The sequence below is a fragment of the Pinus tabuliformis genome, chromosome X, assembly GCF_031772625.1.
Source record: "Pinus tabuliformis cultivar Carrire ecotype Pingquan chromosome X, CPIR1, whole genome shotgun sequence".
Classification (NCBI taxonomy): Eukaryota; Viridiplantae; Streptophyta; class Pinopsida; order Pinales; family Pinaceae; genus Pinus; species Pinus tabuliformis.
Genome location: NC_142308.1, coordinates 409071088 through 409097133, shown reverse-complemented (window position 1 = coordinate 409097133; position 26046 = coordinate 409071088). Strand labels below are relative to the sequence as shown.

The window sequence follows — 26046 nt, the reverse complement described above, 5'->3', positions numbered from 1 at the left end:
GTGAATAGACTTTGTTATAATACCATGGCTTACCAATACCATATGCCAAAAAACGATAACTTATTTCACAATCAAAATATTTTATAACAATATGACAAGATTCTTAACCATGGATATGCATCCCCACTTTGCCATTAATATTATGAACTTGTGAATATGATTTGTTGCAATATCATGGGCCAATACCATGGCTTATCAATACTACATGCCCAAAAATCATAACTTATTTCACAATCAAAATATTTTATAACAAATATGACAAGATTCTTACAATGGATATTCACCCCCACTTCACCATGGATATTTTTAACTTGTAAATAGGCTTTGCTATAATACCATGGGAAAATACTATGGCTTATCAATACCACATGGCCAAAAACCATAACTTATTTCACAATCAAGATATTTTATGAATATTTCATTTTAATTTAATTTTATAACTTTTTTGTTTAATCTAAAAGGAAAAATGTTACTTTTGAGGTCTATCTAAACCCTCTATCCTCACAACTACTAAAAATATTCTCATAGAAACTATTAAAAATATTCTCTTAGAAATTAAATCAAAGTTTAAATAAAATTAAGAATGAGAATATTTTTATATATAAAGTTGTGAAATTTATATAATGTAATTAATATTATTAAGAACCATCATAGATCCATCTTAACTAAGGATCCAAACAATTAGACCAATCAAAGTGACTAATAATGAAAGATAGTGCATGATTCAAGTTTTTCATTATTGTATTTTCTTTGATATGATTGATCCAAAATATAGGTTTAATATTTTACAACCAGTTGAGTTTTTTTAATTTATGAGTTAGACCAAACAAAGTGACTAAGAATGAAAGATAGTGCCTAATTCTTTTAAGTTTTTCATTATTGTATTTTCTTTGATATGATTGATCCAAAATATAGGTTTAATGTTTTACAACCAATTGAGTTTTTTAAATTTATATACTTTCTTAAACATAATACAATGGGATCAAATAAAGTAGATAGTGACAGAGTTGGAGGGTGGAGAGAGAGAGAGAGGGGAGAGAGAGAGAGGGAAAGAGAGGAAGGAAGATATAGAGGAGAGGAGAGAGACAAGGGAGAGAGAGAGAGACAAGGGAGATATGGAGAGGGAGGGAGAGATATATAGATATGGAGAGAGAGTGTGTATCTTTGGGGGGTGGGATAGAAAAAGGGAATAAGAAAGAGACACATAAATACAAATACACATATTATATAGTATTATATAAACAACCTAGATCCATCTTAACCCAAAATCTATCAAGCGTCGAGAGGGATCAAATATCTTGTGGTGCAAACCTTTCCTCAAATTTTGCACTCAAAAAAGAGGTTTGCACCTTGAGAGATTTGATCCCGCTCGACGCTTGATAGATCGGGGTTAAGATGAATCTAGGCTCGTTATAACAATTTGAAGTTATATTATTAATCATGTATGGTATTGTGCAGTAAATAATTTAGAGTTTATTTTGGTGACCATTTTTAAAATGTACTTTATATATATATATATATATATATATATATATATATAATTACATAGCTGTTTATTTTGAAATTGGACTTCTATAATTTAATTCAATTATCAATAATTATTAAATAGATGGTAGAGATTTAATCTATATGGAATATTCTAGAATATTCATAATAGTATACATAAATCAAATGTTGAGATTTATCTCTACAATAGTTATGTTTTTTGCCTTCTTAATTAAATTGATCCATAAAAAAATGTCATATGAAGTGAGTTATGGCTTTTTGGGCATCTGGTATAGATAAGCCATGGTATTAACCCATAGTATTGTAATAAAAAATATATACAAATTAAGAATTTCCATGATAAAGTAGGATAAATCTCCATGGTTAAGAATATTGTTACACACTTTTTTAAATGTATATATGTTTAACTTATATATTAATTATTTTTATAATTAATAATAATAATTTTAAATAGAGTTATAATTTAGTTAGTTTTTACTGTTTTATCAACTTGAGATATATAATAAAGTAAGTGTTTTAACTGATAATGAATTGATGTCTATCCACGTTTAATAGCCATTTTTAATTTATATAGCTAGCTAGTATACCCAAAATTAACATGAATGATTGAAAATCCATATCTATTAAAAATAATTCTATCTTTTTGTTTTTTAGCTATGTAAAAATTCCAATTAAGCTCAAGGTAACAAATTTTGGTTGGCCCTAAACCACACCAATGGCCAACTATACTTGTTTTATTATCCATATCAAATAATTGTAACAATTCATTAAGAAAACTTAATAACAATTCATTAGTAGTTGAATAAGAAAACTTAATAGAAGGGAAAAAATAACTTATAAACTAGAAGATAAAAATATAACTCATTGAAGAGGCTAAAAAAATTAGACCAAATAGAACTAGTCATTTAGATTTTGATGAGTCAAAGGCATCCTCAGGGATGGGCTCCTTGTTATTGAGAGAGCATCAAAGAGCCAAAAGGAGGCTGAAATGATCTTCAATGCGACTCATATGCTTATCTAGACTCCTCATATTGAGTTGCAATTCATCTAACATAAAAATATTTTCCTTTTTGGCCCTATTTTTCTCAAGAAGAACCTGGCCAATGAGGAGCTTTAAGTGCTAGTAAATGTTAACTATGTACATGTATTGGTTGTATCTCCCTTTGGTGTGCCTAGTATCTGACACCTAATATGCAATTCCAACCAATACTTCTATGTCCATCAAACAAGCTCTCTCACTAGTTGTATCCCATTCCACCTCAGTGATTTCAACTTGGATATCTTGAGGTATATTTTCTCTATAACACTGAGATGGCCCTTCAGCTCTCTACTGAGCCTAATAGCCACCATGCTTGCAAAAGTAGGTTGCACCACAATGGCTCCATGCCCATTGACAAGGCATTTTTAGTTGGTTGTTAATCATTAACAGAGGCTTGAGGAGAGAAGAGTAGCAAAAGGAAGAGGCAAGATGGATCTAGACCTCGAGATACGAGAGTAAGGGGCACCTTGAGACTGAAGGCTGATAAGGCCAGGAGCAAAGGAGAGGCCACAAAGGAAGGAAACTAGATCTTTGTGTATGAACCTTAACTATTTTCCCTACCAAGGCTGAAGAATGACAAACCAGAGACAAAAGAAGACTACTAACACCTTCAAAGGAGAAGGAAGGAAAACACCAAGGTTTTAAATGACGAGCCAAGGAGAGAGGAATAATATTAAGGAAACAACAACAGAAAACCTCTAAGAACCAATGAGGACATCAATTCATTAGTAGACGAAGAGGCCGATAGAGAAGAGATGAGCCTAGTAATAACAATAAGGGTTCTTCCCATTGGTGAATTTTATGCATAGGAAGATTGACTTGTATTGGTCTTATTTGCAATTGTAATTCACCCAAATTATACTCCATTGAAGTGAAAAAACTCCATTTATCACCTACTTTTATTCTTATATTGCACAAGGTGAGGTTTATCATAATGTGCAAGTTGAAAACTATGATCTCGTATGCAACTTACATTGGTGTGGGTGATGAATGATGGGGGTAGTGTATAGCCACATCACTTGACTTATATGTGTTATGGGGGCGATGAACATACACCCCCACATGTCATTCCTATAACACTCCATCTGGAATCATCTCTTACACACACACACACATATTAAAAAACTAAACTAAAAACAAAAAAATATAAATAAATAATTAATAATTTATCCTCGATGGGGGTGACAAACATTAGTAATGATGCTCAAGACTCAGGCATTTATAACTACTCCACACAACAACAATGAATATGAAGCGTGTTGTGCAAGCATCGACTGGGGCTCCGAGGGAGAACTTTCTAGAGGCATAATTGGCATGATTTTGGCGCTTATGTGCATTCATAAGGGTTGGGAGATGAGGGTTTAGGCACTTGAGGGAATAGAGTGTTAAAGAGAGCAGGGAGGCTTATCAAGCGAGCAATTCCTATTCTTTGGCCTATTGTTGCATTTAGTAAATGATGAAGAGAGGAGGCTTGGAGAGGTTTGGGTTCCACTAGTACTGTAGAACACAATTTGGGATCTTGGCTCGCACTGAATTCTGGAGACTGAAGCTTATGTTGGGCTAGTGAGACGAGAGGTGGTGTTCGTAGTTTGGTACCTTTTTGGCTTCGGTACTAGCATCACAACCCAATCCTTCTCGTAGGTAATATTATTTTGCTTGTTTTCTGTTGTTTTTAATTATTGAATTACGTAGTTTGGTAGGCAATATTTTGTGGAGGTGGGGTCAGAGAAGGGGGTCTCTAGAGCCTGCTAGTGGCCTAACGACCTTCTCCCTATATCTGCTCTTTTGTATATGGTTGGAAGGCTTTAAATTCCTCTGGTTCTATTTCAACTCGATGGTTAGTGATTTCCTATGCTCCTGGAGGAAAGTGTGGGTTGTGTAAGAAGGCTAGTGCTCAGTTTGGGGTGCCCAATTTTATATTTATTCGGTGTTAAGGGGTGGGAGGAGTTGTCAATCAGGGCTTTTCTGTCTGTGGCGTAGCGCCATTTAGTTGGGTTGGGGGGTGGAGTATCTTGTGTTTGGATAGTTAGGGTGGTGGGAGAAGAACCTTGTGTTTTAACCTCGGGCCAATGTGGATTGGCTTGTGAACTTGGGCGAGACACTTAGAGGTCAAGTGGGAAAGGTGAAATTATGCATTGTGGGGGTAGGGTTCAGATAATGGAGAGGTTGTAATCCCTAGGCATTGTGGTCGTGGTCATGGTGCGAGCAATATAGTTGCTGGCTGACAGAATAAGAGGTGATCGAGAGACACCCTCACCGCTGTATCCATGTTACGACAAAGAGGAAGGCCCTGGATAGGTGTGGGCCATAGAAGGCAGGGCACTATGCATCCAGTAATCTCACAAGACAAAGGGGGAGAGTTGGAGCAACGTCATGGTGTCTCCCTTGGGCATGTGGATCTGCGCTCCCTCCCCCTCGTATTTGACATTTTGGAGGTTCAAATTTGCCAAGTGCTAGTAGCGGTTGAACAATTGGCACATGTTAGACACAACGACTGAAATGATGTCATCAACTTCTTAAATGACATTCATCATAATCAGTGGCATATTCTTGATCGACAAGACTCCCTTCGAAGAGGTCAAAAGCGACTCCAAGAGTGGATGGATAATTTTTAAGGGTGAATGACACACATGGAATCTCATGTTCATGAAGCATTCCACCGCCCTGGAGATGGTGGTATTGATGCTTAGGCTTCCGGCAAGTTGGATGGCTAGTGATGAAGGTGGGGTGTATTTTGATTTTTTGATAAGTTTTGGTCCATCTGGGCCATCGATATTGGGTCTAAGAGCTTTCTTTTGTTGATATTTGTGTCCTTTTGCTTGTATCTGATGACCAACAAATTTGGTAGGAGTGAGGCCCTTGCTATTTTGAAACTGTACTCCCCATGATGTAAATTTGGATGAATTAATAAAAACCATTAATTTACAAAAATAAATAAATAAAATAGTTATAAACCATATAAAAGTAATTTAATATACATGTTTTCTAATAAATCCAACCTGAAAGAAGGAAAAAAAGAAATTATTTTAACATCCACAAAGTTAAAAATAAAAAATTATTTTAACGTCCACAAGACTAAAAATAACCTATTGGATCGAAAAGAAATTATTTTAACATCCACAAAGTTAAAAATAAAAAATTATTTTAACGTCCACAACACTAAAAATAACCTATTGGATCGGTTGCTTCTTCATCGACTTAATATATTCGGTAATTTTTATATAAAATTTCACAATAAATACTTCGAGCTTTTCAACAAACCCCTTACTAAATTAATTAATAATAACATTCGAGCTTTCCAACAAACCCCTTACTAAATTAATTAATAATAAGATAGACACCTTCCCTACCAACTTAAAATCTAAATCCACATGTACTATATATGAATTCCACCGAGGAAGGAGAGGAGTGACTTCAGCCTTATCCTCTTTTATGCTTATAGACTTCATGAAAATGAGATCCTGGTAGGCTAACCAGAGTTATTTAGGCTATTGTTTTCGCAACTGCGATTAATAGATACATTTCCTCAACCCACAAGGTCAGCTTGCTCTTTCTCTTGCACTGAGGGACGTGCAGGTCTATCGGGAAAATTCCATCAACCCGAGTTCGAATCGCAGGAAGAGCCATTAAAGCGGGCCGCAGCCCTAATTCGATCTGGCCCGGATTTGGAGAGCTAGAGATCGATTATTGTGTTAGGCAGCCATGCGGAAGCGCGAGCGCGAGAATCCCTGTGCAATCTGTGGGCATTATCACAAATTTGAAGAGGGAGAAGTGTGCACCGTTTGCGGGCATCGATTGCAGGGAGCCAACGAGAAATCTGCCCACGCACCCAGTGCGCTTCCCTCAGAGATTTTAGTGGACTTTCTCTATGTTGGTAGCTACGACAATGCCTCCAGAGCCGAGCTTCTCAAGATCCAAGGAATCACCAGGATACTCAATGTAAGTCGTCATTAAATTAATTGAATTCAATTCAATTCGCGACGGGAAGGATACTGAATGAGTATATGTTCATTCCTTTTAAATTCCTGATTTGAATTATGATTTTATTTCCTTTCTTTATTTTGAGTGTAAACCCTTCACAACTTGTAATAATTACCATACATAAAATTCTTGTTATGAAGTTCTCCGAGTTAGATATCTGTGAGACATGTGTTGCTGGCCTGACGAGGGTTCGAATCCTGTTGTGAGCTTACTTAATCTCTGGTGAGCTTGGGACGGTTTAATATCGTTTACCAAAAATGCCTAGGTTTTTTGGCATGGCTTGTTTGAAAACTGAATGGCTTCCTTCAAGTCATTGGCTGCCCTTGATAGGTGGAAGATGGTGTTGTTTCATTGTATGATTCGAAGGAAATCTTCTGGATTTGTCAAATGCAAAATGAATCTGTATTGTAGCAAAGTCACACATTTGGATTCCAACTCCAACTCAAAGTGGAGAGTCAACTGGAGCGACTTGGCAAAAATTGGCTATAATTCGGTTTAGCAGAAAATTCATGACACATGTAAAATTTCATCAAAAAAGATCAGCGATTCTCTATGTCGTCGCAAATCTATAACAAATCCATAAAATTATATTGTAAAACATAGACGCGGACTCCAGTATTAAATTTGTATAAAATGCATACTTTAGTATTGAAGTTAGACAGACCAATACTCTAGTATGAAAATTATATAGAAATCCATGCTCCAGATTTCAAAATTTATATGGAAAACCAAAAATTTCAAAACAAAAATAGCTTAAAATTTACTCTCCATGGATCATGGAATATGACATGAATACCATGGATCATGGAATATGACATGAATACCATGGATCGTGGATCATGGATTATGACATAAACATCATGGATCGTGAAAAGTAACATGTATCAAAGTTACCAAACTGGGCTTAGTGAATATCTCTGCGAGGTGAGAGAGTAAGAGTTTGAGTTGGACCTGGCAAAAACTCAGGAAAATCTCGCCAAACATTTGTGCGTTCTATGTGGATCCAAGTTGGCGTTACTTTGAGTCGAACTTGGTAGGTTTTGTAACATTCATATGGATCAGTTATTGCCAGAAAATTTGGAGTGTTTCTGGGCCAGCGAATGTTTCATACCGAAATCTCTCTGCAAATTCTCTAAATGCCTCCAAAGATCCGTTCCAACGGCGTAAACTCTCTAGCAGCAGAACAATTTCCCTCAGTGAGTAAAATGATGCGGAAAGAAGAATTTGAGCAAAACATTTTGAATTTTAGGTTAAAAAGGATCTCTGAAATTGCCCACTGAGTTTTGACACATGGACCCCTGATTCTGCTGCCGACTGACCAAGTTTTGACGAGGTTGCCTAGTCAGACTGAGCTGGTGAGCCGAGTCAACTTGGGAGTACTTGTCCAGTTTTATGGAGTCCTTTTTCACTGGGTTGCAGCGATTCTTTTATCTGTCCATGTTGAAATTTTAACTGAAATGTTGAATTTTGTGGTTCTTTGTATTGGCGTGCACTTGTAATTTTTAAGCTGCAGTGAGGTTCTCATGGAGATTCCCTGGATATTGAGCTGGTGGCTTTCTGAGATACAACCAGTGGTTTTTATTTGCTGAATGGCTAGTTTGATCTTGATATCTTTCTTGGTATGTCTATGCTATAGTTAGCCTTTAATGGGAAAGAAGGTACCTTGCCTAAGCAAATAAGCAAAGAGGATACCATATTGGTCATAGTATAGTAAGCAGCTGTTTAAATAGCATTGGCCGTAATGAATGACTGATGTCTTTTTATACAATTATAAATTGAAGAGTGTGGCACTGTTTTAAGTCACTTTGTTTGTCTATAAGTTACCTTGTCCATAATTTTGAATCCAGTGAAGTGCAGCATAACATTCTGCCAGGGTAATAGGGAGCTCGGGTTCTGAAGTTGTCAAGAGTGGGAAATCCACTTATCTTCTTTTATAAGTCTATGCTTTGAACCTTGGAAGATGCTATCCCCAGCCTGACTAATGCTTTGCAGCACACATTGGTTCCGAGTTTGAACAAGATAAACAACTATTTAGAAGTCTATACAATTCAAAATGACTGGTCGACTCATCAGGTTGAGCACTATCAAGTTTTATTTTAACATAGCCATTCAAGGAGTTTCCTGTCATCTTCAACGTTATGCTGTTTGAGATGCTATTGATTGTTCTTGGAACTGCACGTGCTTCTTGAAATTGAGCAGAATTGGCAGGCTTTTAGTATTTACATTCCTGTGCTTTTGCTAATCCCTGGTGTCCCTATTTTATCCATAAGAATATGATTGTATCCTGTTGTCTTCAGGTGAGGTCAATTTTACTTAGTTAGGAATATCTCTTGCCCTAGCCAGCATTCAGTTATTTATTTTATTTAATGGTTCATCATCGATTGCATGGCTTTATGAGGAACGGATGAAAAGATTTCATAGTCATTGAGATACAGATCTCTATCACTGTCACATCTTGGATGGCGTATAGGATAGAGAATGCATTATGATGATATTATCGAAATAGAATAAGGAGAATATTTTATTTTCAGGTAAAATAAAATGTCCTCTAAATTTGATGTTAAGTCTTCTATCTGCTAGAACTATTTTGCAATACATCTATGTTTTTTCTCATATTTTGTCTTAGTTACAATTTAAGCTCAGGAGGCTATATTAGCTACCAAATTAAAGTGTATGAAGTGGCTCGTGGTGCTTGTACAGTCCAGGTTCTTGTTTACTTATAAAAGAATTGTAAGGAACGTTGCCTCCCCTTGGTATAAAGTTAAAAACACCCCTCATATTAATATTTCTTCCAGATTCAAGCTTGTAAAATATATGAAGAAATTAAGAATTAAGTCTGCACTGTTGTAAATGATTTTTCTTGTCCTTAGTAGTTTTAACCCCCATTTTTTCCCCCATTGTTTGTACAGTCTCAAGGAAATGTTGTTGTTTTTAATATTATATTTTGAATCAATTTACTTATTTACTTTCTGCTTCTCTGTTTGCATGCAGACGGTGCCCAAGTGCCAAAATCTATATAAGAATTCCTTCACTTACCACTGCCTTAAAGAAGAACAAACTTTACCTTTCAACGAGGCTGTTGACTTTATTGGTAATGTTGACCTATTTTCAGCTATTTGCTTTTGCTGTCAAATTGAACAAGTTGGCCATGTCTTGCTTTCAAGTTTCTATGGTTATTTATTGTGCTGAAATTTCGTGCATTAGCACTAAATATTTTCATGGTTGTTATCTGCATGCATTTCATTTCTATTATGGATTAGGGGACAACATGCTCTTGAAGTCTTCCCTTTGAGTGGAAGTGAGCAAACATCATTCTTACTTATTCTATTACTTAATGCCAATCTAATAATGTTTCTAAATACAAAAAATGAGCTATATGAAAACTTCAATCTGTTGTAGAAAACATCTGAGTTTAAAAGGATTCTGGGAACACATTGAAAATGCCAGCAGTATGCTAAGGGAAAGATGCTCTGATAAAGCAGAGGTGTATCTTGGCCACTGTTTTCAAGAACGTTACTAAGTTCCAGTTAGATCTCATTAGCCAAATCCACTGACAAGTATTGTTATTATGTTTTCCTATTCCTTAGATATGCGTATTCCATTTAGATATGTCCTAACACCCACTGATAAATTTTGTGATTTTATTTCCATTGATTGACCATGGAATTAAGAATGCAGGGATGGCATGATCTTGTAATTGGAGTTTGCTTCAGACATTTATTACTATCCTTTACATATATTTCAATTGCATGAATCTCTTGCTTCAAGATGCTGTGCAATGAATTTTGCTTTCTCAAAGGGTGCAGGTTTCACCTTTACCTGTTGCCAGGTATATCTATAGATGATGCTTTTTGATAGAACATGATGTTTTAATTGAAAGAGAACTCAAGTTTAAAACCATGTTTCTGAGCAGATTACATTCCACTTCAAGAGCATCTATCTGTATATTCTATTGAACAAGAGTTTCCATGATTATTGCTATCTGAGAAGTGGCCTGGCATTCCTTCTCATGGACTTTCGAAGTGGCTGTGAAAATGGAAGTCCTAATGCATTGTATTGATTCCTCATGGATCTTGAGAACATGTCTGATTTCCTGAAGCTCCCTATAATCTGTCAAAACTGTGCAGGATCTGATATACCAAACTGATACCAGATAGCTGATGCTAGCCAATATCCAATTTCCTTGCCACACATTCAAACGCCGGATTAACTTTGTAATGCCTGTTCACCAAACTCACAGAGGATGCCTTCCAGCGTTCAATATGAAACCAAACAATAGGAGCTGAATTCTCCCTGGAGAAGAGACAAAGTTGCAGACCAATCAACAGAAGCCTGAACAAAAGGCAGTTAGAGAATTCAAGAGTAACCCTGCATTGGAATGTCTCGGGGAGGGGGAGGGGCTTTCAAGGCCCAACAGCAGCATAATTTAACAATGCAAACACAGCCCCAGTCAGACAGGCAAGGAAACTTGCCAAACCACAGCACAAAACTGAATTCTGGGCTTCCCATTGAATTGGTTCATAAAACCACTTTGACCAAGGAAATTTCCTGATGCAGTTTCAAATTTGTGCATATCGATGCCTTTAAGCATGCTGTGAGAGAACTCAAGTCTTATCTCACGAGTCATAACTAGCTCCGTGATTAGTTTGGAGTCTGATGTTGTGTGCCATGTGATGAGTTAATGAACTGATTGATGATTAGTGATGCCATTAATATTAAGGGGATCCCCACTGTTAGAATTGTAACAACATTAGCAAACCAATACACTGGATGGTTGTTCTCCCGCAAAACATGATAATATGTGATTTTGATGAATTTGTCATCCTCTTGTTTTGCTTGGGCTATAATTGATGCTAGGATGTTATCAATTGGGTTGGTGTTTAATACAGTGTTCCACGGGGACTCGCCCCCACCCCCCCCCGCCAGGGATCTAGTTTCCTCGCTCCCCCGCGCTCCGGGGACTTGGGGAGTGGGGACTATAAGGGGACATTTCCCCACGCTCCCAAAAATGAGGAAACTCAGGGGGATGTGCCAGGGGGGCGTTTCCCTTCCCTGAGGGGGCGTTTCCTTGCTGTACAAGATGTTTGTACTGGCACTGAGATTTTACTGAGATATCCCAGGACTGCTGTGTATAACACAGTCCCTTCGTCCGAGATTTTCATCTTCTAATCACTGTTATATTATGCTGTCCAACATGCTTAAATTGCTACAGAAGAACCACCGAGATCAGATGTCAAGACTGTTATAGACAGCCTTGGATTTACCACGCTGTCATCTACAGCTACGTGCCATTAATGTGGGACCTTGTACCTGAGTTTATAACTTTGACTGCGGCTGCCACACCTGTCATTTTTCAGCGTGAACAGTTCTTCTTTTGGCTGTAAGTTACATGTCTCTTAGACTGCGTAGAAGTTTCCCTGATCTGCGTGTAATTTCCCTTCATGACTGTGTTTTAAATTTCTTTCCTTACTGCGGCTATATGACAACGGATCTGCGTGGCTGCCATCTATGCCTGCGGCTGTATCATGTCAATGGATCTATTGCGTGGCTCATCCTCATCAGCAGCGTGGATATCCTCATGACTGTGTATGACTGCGTGGTGTATTATATGAATGCCCAACATATATATTCAATGTATATATTTCCAGCGTATATGCCATGTATGGACTCCATATTGCATTAACGTGGTTCCATATTCATATGACATGAACAGCATTTGACATGTGAATAGCGTCTAATATATGAACATCGTTTGTATACATATCACACCATGAACAGCCTCATGAACATCGTTTAATATATGAACAGCGTTTGATATATGAACAACGTCTAATACATATCTCACCATGAACAACCATGAACAGTTTAATGCATATCTCACCATGAACAGGCCTACACTATGCTTTTCAATTCAAACCAAATTGGCAAATTGTCATAGTGGACTCAATTAATAAATTATATTTTATATTTATAAATTTTTAAGACCCTGACGCTCCCCCACGTTTCCTAAAAAATGGTAGGGAGCTTTTGCATAGGCCGCTCCCGCGCCCCCTCGTCCCGGAACCTTGGTGGAACACTGGTTTAATATTATCTCATTTATGGTAGCCTTTGAATATTCCATCACAGTCAATGAATGAATTTGAGAGTCATCGGCTAATCTTAGGCCTTGCAATAGGTGTAAGCTTCTGCTTAATTTTTAAAAGAGATACCGAGACCCCACATAAAAGTTGTTTCAATTGTTCCTGTAGGGTCAATGATGACCCATTATACACCTGCCACCCCAGGATTCCCCTTTGAGGTTCCATCAAAAAATAAAATATAAGAGTGCCAAGCAGATTTCCATTTCTGGAATTTGGAAATTATAATACCTCAGTCGAAGTTGCTAGTTTGGTCTGGTTTTGAACTTGTCCATACTCAGGCCTGTGGATTGAGGAATTATGTGAACTTGACAATACCATTCTTCTTCATCCTCACTCAAAGGTTGATTTGCATTGAGTTGTTTGCCCACAGTGATGAGATATTACGCTAACAATCTGTTGGCTTTTGCTACTATCATGTGGGATTGTGTAATTCTTGTTTGAAAACAACTCTGTTCTGGGCTAGCCATATTTTCTAGAATAAGAATTTGGCCCTGCGGCAATGCTAACCATACTCTTTAGAAAACTGGATTATCTTTTAAAGCTTTCCTGTATAATTTCCTTGGTTGAGAAAACTCCCCTTATTCCAAAAATATGGCACTCTCATTCTATGATTTTGTCTGATGCAGGCTTGTTTTCAAACTTTGACTGTGTATTCACACTCGAATAAGATATGGGGGATAGATTCAGCATCGAAAAGACAAAGAGCACATTTTGAGGGGCCAAGGATTTCTTGCCTTTACAATTTTTCTGTAGTCAATATCTTCTTGAAAACCAATGTCTAATGAAAGATATTGACTTTGGGAAGGCCATCAGAGTGCCATACCCGGTTCCATATCATTGACCTTTGAGGGAGAGAATTAGAGAAAGATTGTAGCTGATATAAATACCCTTGCTTAACACTGTAATCAGTGGATGCTCATCCTCTGCAATTTGAAGAGTAGATGTTCTGAGGTGCATAACCTTTGAAAGAATTGAGAAGCAGAAAGAGGAGAGGAAGTAGATGAGATGGGGGAGAACCGATTATCTACCCCAGCAATTGTTGGATCAAGAAGAGACATAGGATAATGTTTTCAATATTTTGCTGTCCATCCATTCTCTTGAAGGATGAAGATTTTGAATGCTATCTAGTGCCTGCTTGCCCATAATACTTTCATGCCAGATGTTAATATCTCATCTATTACCTAAACCCATGCAATTTTATGCTGCATGATAGGCACTACGGTTCTAATATGTCTCCAGATGAGTGGATTTTTCTTTATTTCCAGAGGATTGTCAAGACACCTTGATCAGTCCCCAGCAAAGGATTTTTTGTGAAGTGCCTTTTTCCATTGGTCTGGCTGATCTGAAATAATCCTACAAAGGAACTTGGCTCCTAGTACCTCTACTTCCTTCAAAAAATGGGGTAGATCTCCCATTTACTCAGTGGGGCGATTCATGGATTACAAATGCATGCAGGAAACTATTGAATGAAAGAAAGACAGGCCAAAATTTAAAACTAACGTTAAGGAGGAAGGAATTTAGTGTAGTAGTTACAATAAAGAGATAAAGCAGCTTTTGGCTCAGTGCCAGTGAGTTTTTGTAGTATGTGTTCATGTTATTTGAGTATGTTGTGTTGGTTGTTTCAACTTGATTCAGTAGATGTTTGTTGTTCCAACTTTTTTCAGTGGAAGATGAATCGGCCCTGGCAGATCTTGGGCTGCACTCGCAAAATTTGGTCCTCCTAGCCATACAATGTGTGCACTAGAATTCTCAGGCTGTCTAGGGGAACTCAGCCTCCAAGTCTCGGCCCAGTTGCTGGAATTTTTGGCCCTCTCTTATAGTCTCAGGTTGCTCAGGATTTTCACCCTCTCTCCTCCAAGTCTTGGCCCCTTTAGGAATCTCGGCCCTCACACAAATTCTCCTTCTAAAACTCTACTGCACACCTTTCCTCTTTCTCTTCAGTCGCTTGAGCCTCTCACTTTTGAGAAAATTTCTTCCTCAAAAATGATATGTGTGTCTTCATCCTCTCCCTTAGGTTTTCTTTATAATTCAAATTGAGCAAAATCTCTAATCCCACAATCTCCAAGGTGATAGACGAGTAGGATTAAATCCTAACGCACGTAGATCAATGGTTGAGATTAGATCTAAGTCACATTAATAATTAACTTATTTATCCTTATAAATTTGCTGAATTAGCCAACATCAATTAATTAAATCAATTAATGTGCTTTTCCTACGTTAGACTTGGGGAATAAACCATAGTAGTTGCTCTTCTTGAACAACCACCTAAAGAGGACTTCTTCTCTTGCAATGCTAGACACAAGTCTATGCAGAAGACCTTCTGAAGCTACAAAATCAACCATGTGTTGAGATGGGGTGAAACCTGGAGAAGGAAGAAGGGTTGGCCTCTTTTGGAATAAGAGTGAGGAAGGATGAGTTGGTGCTTCCCCCCGATCCTACGCAAATTTTGGACATACTGTAATGTTCTCTTGAGATCAAACTTTATAATGTTCCAATATTCTCTGTAGAAGGTTTTTGAAAATCCATCTGGTCCTAGGGCTTTGCTAGCAGCTAAGCCCCATATTGCTTTTTGGATTTTATCTTTGGTTATTTCCTTCATCAGATTAGATTTCTCACATGGGAAAATGAAGAAGGGTAAGTTTTCAAGCATGATTGCTGTTTCCTCTAGATTTAATGCATTGCTGTGTCCTTCGGGTTTCAAGCTTCATATAAAATGAATTCGCACTTCCTCTTTTATCTCTGCAAAATTTCCAAGTATCGTTTCATCTTCCATTGTAATTTCTTTGACATTGTGTCTCAATGTCTGGGCTCTTGCTTGCCTTCAAAAAAGAAGTGGTGTTTCTGCCCCCATATTTTTAACCACTATGGGACTCTAGCCTCCAAATTTTCTCCTCCATTCTAAAAACTGTGGAATCTTTGAAAGACTAAATTTTCTTCTTTAATCAGATCACTGGTTATTACTTCAGATTCCATTTTACAATGCAAGGAAGCAAGCTCCAATCTGCATTCTCTTTCTCACACTCTGGGGGAGAATAAACATTTTTAACCCATTCCTTAAGAGCAATTTTCATTGCTTTCAGTTTTATCAGCCAACTAGAGACAGGGGAGCCTGCAAACCACTTACTCTATTCTTCAGAGATTTTTCCTATAGCGGCTTGATCCTGGAGGCAAAGAGGATTGAATCGGAAAGGAATGGGTCCATAGTATGAAGAATCCAACACTGTAAGAGCACTGGGTTTATGATCTGAAGCTGCCGAAGGAAGAATTTTATAAGAAATCATTGTGTTTCTGAAGAGAAAGTGATTCTGAACCAGAAAGTGCCCATAGTATGAAGAATCCAACACTGTAAGAGCACTGGGTTTATGATCTGAAGCTGCCGAAGGAAGAATTTTATAAGAAATCATTGTGTTTCTGAAGTGAGTGATTCTGAACCAGAAAGTGATCTAGTTGCGCTGCTATATGCCTTGGTTGTATTCTCTTGTTAAACTGAATGCATTTCCTTTGATTGGTTGATGTCCACTAGATCCCAGCCAGACATCAATTCTTCCATTCTTTCCCAGAAGGCTTCTCTGACTGCACTTCTTCCTCTTTTCTCTTTGTGATTGAGTGTTACATTAAATTCACTTGCAATAATGCTGTTTTGGAAATATTTTGAGCCTTTTAATGCTGAAAGTGATTCCCAACAGTCCACCTTTTTCCTTATAGGCATATACTGATATTTAACTTTTTCTCTTTTTGTTGACGAGTAAAACTTGTCAAAATTCAGTGAAGAAATTTCCTTGTGCAAGAGTAGGTTGTTCCATATGGTGGATAGGTCTCTAGATGGTGTCTGGGCTGATTGTTTGCCCTTAACAATTTTTCCATTGTAACTTACATGATTTAATGACTTCCAAAGCCTCCAGTTTTGTCTTATGGTGTAGGAGGATAGAGGGGTTTCTAGACTTTATAAACCCCTATTTTTTCTACCTTAAATCAACTACCCATGCCTCTGCATTTCAAGGAGATAATTATCATTACTGACCAACTTGTTTTTGATTCCCACCAAAAGACGTAGTCAGATCCCAAATTTTTGATATTTCATGCCCTTGTTACCAAGGATCTCTCCGTAGTTGATTGGGTGCCCAATAATTTCTCCTTGTTTGCTATCTCTTCCCTTTTTTATCTTGGCTGGTTTTCTTCTTCATCATTTTGTTGTTGAGCTTTTCTTCAATTGAGGATTCCAGATGAATACATTGGCTTTTATGCAAAGTGAGGGTATCACTTCTGGATTTTCCTCTACCTTTGACATTGAGAGGGGAATCCCTAGATCCAAAGAGTTGCAGCTAAAATCTTTGAGAATAGAGTAGGTTCTTCTTGGAACAGTGCTTTAAACCTGTCTGACCTTGGACTTGCTCCTTCTTCCTTTGATCTATTTGGGATTTGCTTGCTGAGTCATGGGATTGAATCTTGCTGGGTTCAGTCGCATTCATATTTACATGCCCTAATCCTAAGGGCCTTGATTGACCTGATGCTATTGACACTGATTTGAAAGTCGTTGAGGGGGGTGGCTTGCTTCACATTCGTTTCTTTTTTTTAATTAGTTTCCGTTTGTTCTTCCTTCTCAGTGGAATTTGAGTGAGAATTCCAGATGAATACATTAGCTTTTTTGGAAGGTTGTCAAGCTTTTTCTGATGAGGATACATTGCTTTTTGTCCAAGAGAGGTTAATGTTTCTATATTTTCCTCTACTACTGGCATTGAGATGGGAATCCTTAGATCCAACAAAGTTGTAACTAAAATTTTTGAGAATAGAATAGGTTCTTCCTGGACCAGAATTTTGGAACTTGTTCCACCTTGGATTTACTCCTCCTTCCTTTGATTGATTTGGATATTTGCTTGCTGGTTCATGTGAATGTATCTTGTTGGGTTCAGCCATTTGAGTTTGCATATCTACTTGCCATGATCTCGAGTCCCTTGATTGACCCGATGCTATTGATACTGGTTTGAAATTCGTTGAGGGGTTGGCTTGCTTCCTATTATTATTATTATTTTTTTTAATTAGTTTCCATTGTTCTTCCTTCTCTTGTGTTGGTCGGTCCAATTGGATTTCTTTTGCAATCTTTTGCAAAATGGTTCTATTCAATTACAACACTTACACTTGAAAGGGAGTTGCTCATAATCCATGGGTTGAATGTGTTTCCAATTGTCTATGACTCTAGAGATAGTGGTATTGCTTCAGGTAGCCCCTTTTCCATATCTATTTCCAGACATATGCAAGCACAAGCAAACATACCATCACTAGGTTTCGATTTTTAAATGGACCTGTCTAGTGTGACTCCTATGCAATGCACAGTGTCTTCATTCCAACAATGCAATGGGATATGCTGCAAAGGAACCCACATTGGAACAACTGGTGGAACATCATGCTTTGGATTAAAATGTAGGGTCCACTTGTTTAGGTACATTCTCGTTGTTCCAAAGAAATAATATTAATTTCGAAATATAAGAACTATGTCTTCTTTGGCCTTCAAAAGAGTGGTATAGAAGCCTCTTCCACAAAATAATGGATGAGCTTACCTTCTATTAGAACTTGTCACTTCCTTCGTACTGAAGTTGCCATGGCTTTTGATGAAGGCCATATCCCTATAAATTTTCTAATCTATCCTCTTTTAGGCAGGGCTAGTGCCATATGTTGAGAAAATGAAGAGGGGATGATAAATTTAGGAATTTTGATTCAACCTCTTGACAAATTTGGAGGTTTGGGGTTTTACCATCTTCCCTATAGAAAAAACTAAATCTTGAAAGGCTGCTACTGCAGGATTTAGAGGCTGAGGGTGCATCTCAAGCTCCCAAGTGAGCTAGGGCCAGTGCCATATACTGAGAAAAAGGAGAGGGGATGATAAATACTGAGGGTCCACTTGTTTAGGTACATTCTCGTTGTTCCAAAGAAATAATATTAATTTCGAAATATAAGAACTATGTCTTCTTTGGCCTTCAAAAGAGTGGTATAGAAGCCTCTTCAACAAAATAATGGATGAGCTTGCCTTCTATTAGAACTTGTTACTTCCTTCGTACTGAAGTTGCCATGGCTTTTGATGAAGGCCATATCCCTATAAATTGTCTAATCTATCCTCTTTTAGGCAGGGCTAGTGCCATATGTTGAGAAAATGAAGAGGGGATGATAAATTTAGGAATCTTGATTCAACCTCTTGACAAATTTGGAGGTTTGGGGTTTTACCATCTTCCCTATAGAAAAAACTAAATCTTGAAAGGCTGCTACTGCAGGATTTAGAGGCTGAGGGTGCATCTCAAGCTCCCAAGTGAGCTAGGGCCAGTGCCATATACTGAGAAAAAGGAGAGGGGATGATAAATATAGGAATTTTGATTCAACCTCTTGACAAATTTGGAGGGTTGGGGTTTTACCATCTTTCCCTATGGCAGAAACTAAAGCCTGAAAGGCTGCTATTGCAGGATCTGAGAGGGTGGGGGCGCATCCCAAGCTCCCAAGGGAACATCAACAACATTACATATTATCCTAGGCATACATAATTACATGTCAAATATTGTCCTAAATACCCAAATAAAGAAATATAAAATATTTCATACATATAGAATTCGATGAAAAGATGGGTGACCACATTCAAAGAATTGTCCATCTGCTTCCTCCTAGTTGTGCCATTAACCTAAATTTAGCAATAATCCATCCTTGGATAGTCCATTCACTAATTCATTCCTTTCATTCCTTTCCTTGAATTGCACATTAACAACATTTTTTCTAAAGAATATAGCCCCTGCATCCAATTCATCACCACAAGAGAATCACAAAAAAATTGAATAATCATAACACCTTTTTCTGTTGCGAGCATGAGAATAAGTTTCAAAATCATGAGTTTTATGAAGTTATTGGAACCCTTTCCTAGTACACCCTTAAATTTTAATACATGAGCTTCCCTCGAGAATAAAGCACCACCAGCCTCACTGACCTAAGGATTTCCTCGAGAAGCACCGTCAAAGTATGCACAAGCTTTTGAACTTCCCATCTCTTCCCCAACAATTTGTCTTGGGCTTTTTTCATTTTTTGCTTGTTTAAAATAATTGAGAATATTCAACACTTGAGAAGCACATTGAATAGTTGGAATGAGCTTATGATCAAACAAATTAGTGTTCCTTGCGAGCCAAAGACCCCATGTGATAATAATTGGCAGAACTCTGTAATTCTTTAATCTCATGTTCTCACACCAATTCCTCATACAACACTTCAAACTGTAATGCCTTGGTTATGATCCTTAGATTAATAATCAATGCTGGTACGTGATGAAAGGCCAAAGAGTCCCACAATGTAATAGTTTTTATTAATAATAAAAAATACATTATTGGTTTTGGACAAACAAGGACAAGAGTTATAGGGGGGCTATGATTCCACGCAAGAGGGAGATAGCAAAAGGGGCTAGACATAATTATAATGTTCCATTAAACCCATATATGAATTAGTTGGGAAAAGAAGTTACATGAGCTCTCTGGTGAAGCTACATGACACATTTTGAGCATTCATATATTAACCATATTTTGATAATTGGGGAGGATTCCCCATTCAATCTTGTTCTTGCTTCTATGGGAGGAGAGATTTTTTTAGTAGAGAGCCATTGCTTGTTGGATTTATGAGAAGACTGGTCATTTCCCATCAATGTAAAGATGCCTGAGTGCATGGATGCATTGGCATTTTGAGGAAAAATTGTCCAAAATAGAATCTTTGGAGCTTCCAACATTGAGATTTCTTGACTAGATTGCATTGAAGGCCTGAAGAGAAATGGAATATCTTGAGGGACTACATTGCAGAGAAGGGGATTTATTTCTTTGGGTTGTGTAGGGTAATGGGGATAGAGAACTGGTATGTTGAGATTGTTTTGTGAGTGTTTGAGTAGATCGTTGCAACATTTGAACTTGATAGTCTGTGTGCGATTAGATTTGGCATAGCCACTCGTTCGTGTGGATATAGCTTTAGCTCGGGGTGACCTTGTGCTTAGGGATTTAGAGCTACAATGTTTACGGTTGGGTGGAACATCCAACATATACGCCCAATTGGTATGGTTATTCGATAAAGCCAAGTGTTTTATGTTCGATATATTCATGCTGCATATACTCTCTGTTTTCTCATTGATTAATGCTGTGTATATATTTGAATGCTATGCACTATGTGAGAAGTATTCTTTATTGTTCATATATATGTTTCTTGATGGCTTTGCATGAGTCCTTTTCCATTGCATGTTTCTTGTTTTAATTAAATTGTTAATCAAAGTTTGAAAATTAGTTCAAGAATGCAAATTCTTGAGTTACCCTGTGATTTGGGTGTATTACAGTTTGGCTTTAGAGTAGAAATTTGTGGTAACGAGGCCCAACGTGGAGCTGGGCACATTACATTGCGGTATGAGGATGATGATTCTAATATTGAACTTGTATGAGCAGAGATCAATGTGAATTTATTAAATTCACAGCTGTAGAGTTCCAATTTGTGTTGAAATTGGGTGGAGATGACTAAATACAAAAGAAATCTCCAATTTTTGGGTGAAATTTAGTGTGTATGACGTAGTGTGTTGAATGGGCGAGTATCAGATTGGAATCCAGCATGCAAAGGCTTAGTCGAGAGCTTTCATGGTGGCCCTATGTAAATTTTATTCAAAAATTTATATATCTATTCATTAATAACCCAGATCAGTTCTGATTTTGAGATGGACAGTTTAGATTCACCGTGGAGTTGATTAAAAATTTCTAAGCTTTATTGAGTTTGTTGAAGAAGGTTTCTTTTTTGTAGGCTCTAAATTTTAGATTAACCGAGAAAATATGTTCAATACATATGCTTGGATGACACCCCATTTAGCCCATGATCTACCAGTCTGGAAACCAGAACAGAGGCAATAATTGGGGTTCAATTCTGAATACATCAAAATAAGCTTGTTGTGCTTGATGTAGCAGGTTTTTTCATTACAAAAGATTGGCATCAAAGCCATGAAAACTATATCAACTTAGAGAAGAAAACATATTAACTAGATAGAATGTAAACCAAAAAGATAACTGCTGGTTGCATCATACCATGATGAAGCTACTTATTCCGAGCAGGGTGTGCAGGCTGGCCTGGTGGTGCCAGGTCTTTGTTGCAAAGGATGATGACTTCCATTCTTTGCATGCACTTGTCCATAATTAGGTACAACAGGTGCAGCTCCTCCATACGGAGGAGAAGCTTGTCGCGACTTTTGTTGCGATCAAATAAGACCTTACCCAGTAGGTACTTGAGGTGACAGTATAAATCGACAGTATGAAGATACTGGTTTCGATGTGCTCTTGGAGTGCCCAAATCTAGAACCCAATTCGCCCCTTCTTCCAAGATCTCCGAGTTCAATACGTCATTTCTCTTGTGCACAATTTCCAATTTAATGTCAACAATTTCATTCTAGGAAACCAGTGGTATATGCTCATGATATCTATTGTTTAAAGCTTGGGCTTGGGCTTGAGCTTGGGTGTTGCTGTCAGCACCATGGCTTCGAACACCCCTCCTTGAACAAGTCCTCCTTCACTGCATAGAGTCAAGTCAGATAGTGACATGGGAATGCATGAAGATGTAGTGAAGAACACTTGGCAAGATGGGTAATGGGAGGGGAATAACAGGCTGATGGGGAAGTCAGAACATAGTGCTTAAATGTTGAGGGTGGCGTGGACAAACAAGAGTTTGGGAACATGAAAAGAAGTAAAGGCAAGCGAGCTGCCAACAGAGTAGACCGCACAAGTAATAAACCAGAGACAAAACCAAACAACTACTGTGTGACATGGAAGCATAACAATGCTGTATACCTGAAGATGTCATTAGTGATTGCACGAGAAAGAAAATCCTTGCAGGACTGAACGAGTTCCACCACATGAGAGGACTCGTTGGAGACGAACGATACTGCTAAGAACAATCCACCAGTGGAGAAATAAAACACAAAGGAGGGAGGAGATCAGGTTAGGAGGGCCTAGTCCTTCAAATTGATGAGTGAAACTTAGGCTCACCTCCAAGATTTTTCCTTTCTACACAATAGCAATAGCAATTACCCCCCCCGACGGCATAAATCAACCACCACAATAGGAACATTTCATAATTCTTCATGGATTTAAAGCTGAGTGCGTTGGGACCAATGGTGCCATTAATGGCGGTCTTCAAAACCTCTGATTTCTTCATTGTCGAGGGAATGTGATGGGTTTGACTCCTGCTTGGAAGAGTGATCCGGTGAGTGAAATGATGGCAAGCGTTAAGTGCACCTTGGGCCGATGGCTCTCCTGCCATGTTCCATTCCTTGAGACTTGATCACATTTAGCTGGTTGCATGACTGCTGATCCACCCGTGTACGTGAGGCCAATCCTTTCTGGGCTTTTGTTTTAGTGCATTAGGGCACCCTTATTGGGTAGCTAAGATCTTGTTGGAGAAGATCTTGGCATTCCTGATGAATATGGAGCTCTCGAGTGGGTGGCCAGGGGGCTGCTATCGAGGTAGCTTCATTGATACTTCCGACATTAGGAAGACAATCGTAATCTTATTTGTTGTTCTTCTAATGTGAGAGGATAGGACAATCAAAATGCAGGGTAGGGGGGACTGAATGCGCTTGAGGTAATTTTCGAGCTTCCTGTTATCAGAGATTTTGTTGACATTGCCTCCATTGAGCAAGTGCTTCATTCTATTAATGACCATAAGGTAATCCCTTTATATTATTAGCTTCGAGGAGAGCTGGATAGCATAGGAGAGGCTCATTTCCAGGGAAACAATTTCTACTACATTGTTGGTGTTGTGCCCCATGGGTCCATAATAATAGAAGAAAGCATGTCCCTGATTGTCTTTGAAGATGCCTCCATATCCATCTTGACGTTAGTTGTCTTTTGAGGCCCCATCAAAGTTGATTTTGACAAAAGAGGAAGGGGGAGGAGACCCCAAATGGGGAGAAGGGCTGGGAGCGACAGGGGGAGAGAAGAGGATGGAGAAGAGATGGGAATGGGAAGAACTTTCTTAAAATTCTCAATTCAGAGGAAGGTGATGACCAAGCATCTGCGGGCCATAGGGTGAGGGCGATGGTTTCTTTAAGGGCTATCAAGAGTTTGGAGCAGACTATATGCTCAGGGAGGCATTAGTTTTTGATAATGTGGTCATTCCTTTCTTTCTCGATGCTCCAAAACAAAAGGCTAAGAATCAGGGTCCAGGCTTTGTTGAAAACGGTTTTTTAAACTGAGATGGGCTTCAATTGGTGATGGTATTTTCAATGCTATCATTGTCTCTGTCAGAATGTTCAAAGAGACTTGTCAGTTCATCCCAAAGCTCTCTTGCATAGCTGCAAGTGTTGAGTAGGTGGTTAGCATCTTTAGAGTTGTTGCGACATAGATGGCAGAAGAAAGGTCCTTCAAATCCATATCTAAATAGTCGATTGCAAGTGAGAGTTTGCTTCTTGACAAGGAGCCAGAGGAAGTGGGCTACTTTTGGCCATAGGTTCTGAGACCATGTGTGCTTTCACACTTTTTGAGATGGAAAGTTGATGTGCCCTGTAACAAGGAGTAAGTTTGGAGCAGACTATATGATCAGGGAGGCTTTAGTTTTTGATAATGTTGCTTTCCTTTCCTTCTAGATGCTCCAAAATAGAAGGCTAAGAATCAGGGTCCAGGGTTTGTTCAAATAGTTTTTTAAACTGAGATGGGCTTCAATTGGTGATGGTATTTTCAATGCTATCATTGTCTCTATCGGAATGTTCAAAGAGACTTGTCAGTTCATCCCAAAGCTCTCTTGAGTAGCTGCAAGTGTTGAGTAGGTGGGTAGCATCTTTAGAGTTGTTGCGACATAGATGGCAGAAGAAAGGTCCTTCCAAGCCATATCTAATTAGTCGATTGCAAGTGACTTGCTTCTTGACAAGGAGCTAGAGGAAGTGGGCTACTTTTGGCCCTAGGTTCTGAGACCATATGCGATTCCACAATTTTTGAGATGGAAAGTCGATGTGCCCTGCAACAAGGAGTAAGTTTCTTTAATGGTGAACATGCCATTGGTTCGATAACCCCATCGAAGCTTATTCGGGCCTTTTTCTATTGGAATTTTCTTCTTTTGGAGATCTTCCCAAGATTGATCTAGACTGACTTCTTCTCTCGGATGAAGCAAGATTTTTTTTATTTTTCCAAGTGCGCCAAGGGGTGGTGGAGCATTTTCTTGCTAGTAGTTTACTACATTGGTTAGATGATGTTCTAGCATAGCTTCTTTAATTTCAAAGAGAGAGTCATTGTTGATTAGCTTAGGAAGTTTTTGCCACGAGTTCCGCCAGAAGGGCGTTGTTTTTTTCGTCCCTGATCTCCAAAAACTATGCATTTGAATGAGGTCGTTGTTCGCATTACTGTGGTTCCAAATTGATGAACCTTAAGTTAGGGAAGTAGTTCCAATCTGCTGTTGGAATGAAAGAGCATGGTTGTATTTTTGATTCCATATCTCTTTCCATAGTTCTTTATCTCCTTGTATCCATCTGCAACAAGTTTTTGCCCCAAAAACCCTGTTGAGGATTTTCAGGTCTCTAAAGCCCAAACCACCTTTTGATTTAGGTATGTAAATTTTCTGCCATGAGACCAGGGCCGATTTTTCTCCATGGTGGCACCCCCCCAAAGAAAGGAGTGTTGAATGTTCTTGATAGTATTTAGGATTCCTTTGGGAAATGCCATGGTTGAAAAGAGAAAGATTGGCAGAGATGTAACATGGATTTGAGAAGGATTGCATGACCTGCGATATTGAGGGTTTGGAAGGTCCAATAGTTCAACTTATCTTTGAGCTTTTGAAGGACACTTTTCCAGTGTTTGAATTTCGAATTTCATAGTGGATTCCACCAGGGGAGTACCCATTGACCCAAGCATTTGTTTGACAGATGGTTGTTTTGGTAGCCCAAGATGCGAGTTATGTGTCTTTGGATGGCGAAAGGGGTGTTAAAAAGCATCTTAGATTTGAAGAGATTGATGGTGGTGCCTGCGACAAGGGAAAAGTATTCAAAGATTCGTTTGAACATGTTGGTTTCTATAACTGTTGGAGACCTCATTAGAAGGGTGTCATCCGTAATTTGTTGATGCGAGACAAGAAAATCATCGCTCAAAATCCTTAGCCCTTTGAGCGATCCCTGCATGACAACTGGGTGGATGGAGTGCCTGAGACCTTTGACAAATAGGATGAAAAGTAAAGGGGAAAGAGGATCACCTTGCTGGATACCTTGGGAGGTAGCAAAAGTGTATGAGGGGGATCCATTGAGAAGGATGGAAAAGACAGGGGAAGAAACAAGGGAGCCCACCTAATTGATTCAATAATCTAAGAATCCAAAAGCCTTAAGAACCCGATGAAGATAGGAACATATGATTGTTGGACCATAGA

At 38.4% G+C, this 26046-nt stretch overlaps 1 protein-coding gene across 1 annotated transcript in view; it reads left to right on the top strand.

Annotated features, from left to right (window-relative positions):
• Nucleotides 1-5985: 5985 nt before the first annotated feature.
• Nucleotides 5986-26046, top strand: part of IBR5 (indole-3-butyric acid response 5) — a 41890-nt gene continuing 21829 nt past the window's right edge. Inside the window, exons 1-2 of the mRNA XM_089452894.1 lie at nt 5986-6484; nt 9518-9617. Coding sequence (XP_089309020.1) covers nt 6248-6484; nt 9518-9617 — 337 coding nt within the window. The 5' untranslated portion in view covers nt 5986-6247. The remainder of the gene's footprint in view (nt 6485-9517; nt 9618-26046) is intronic.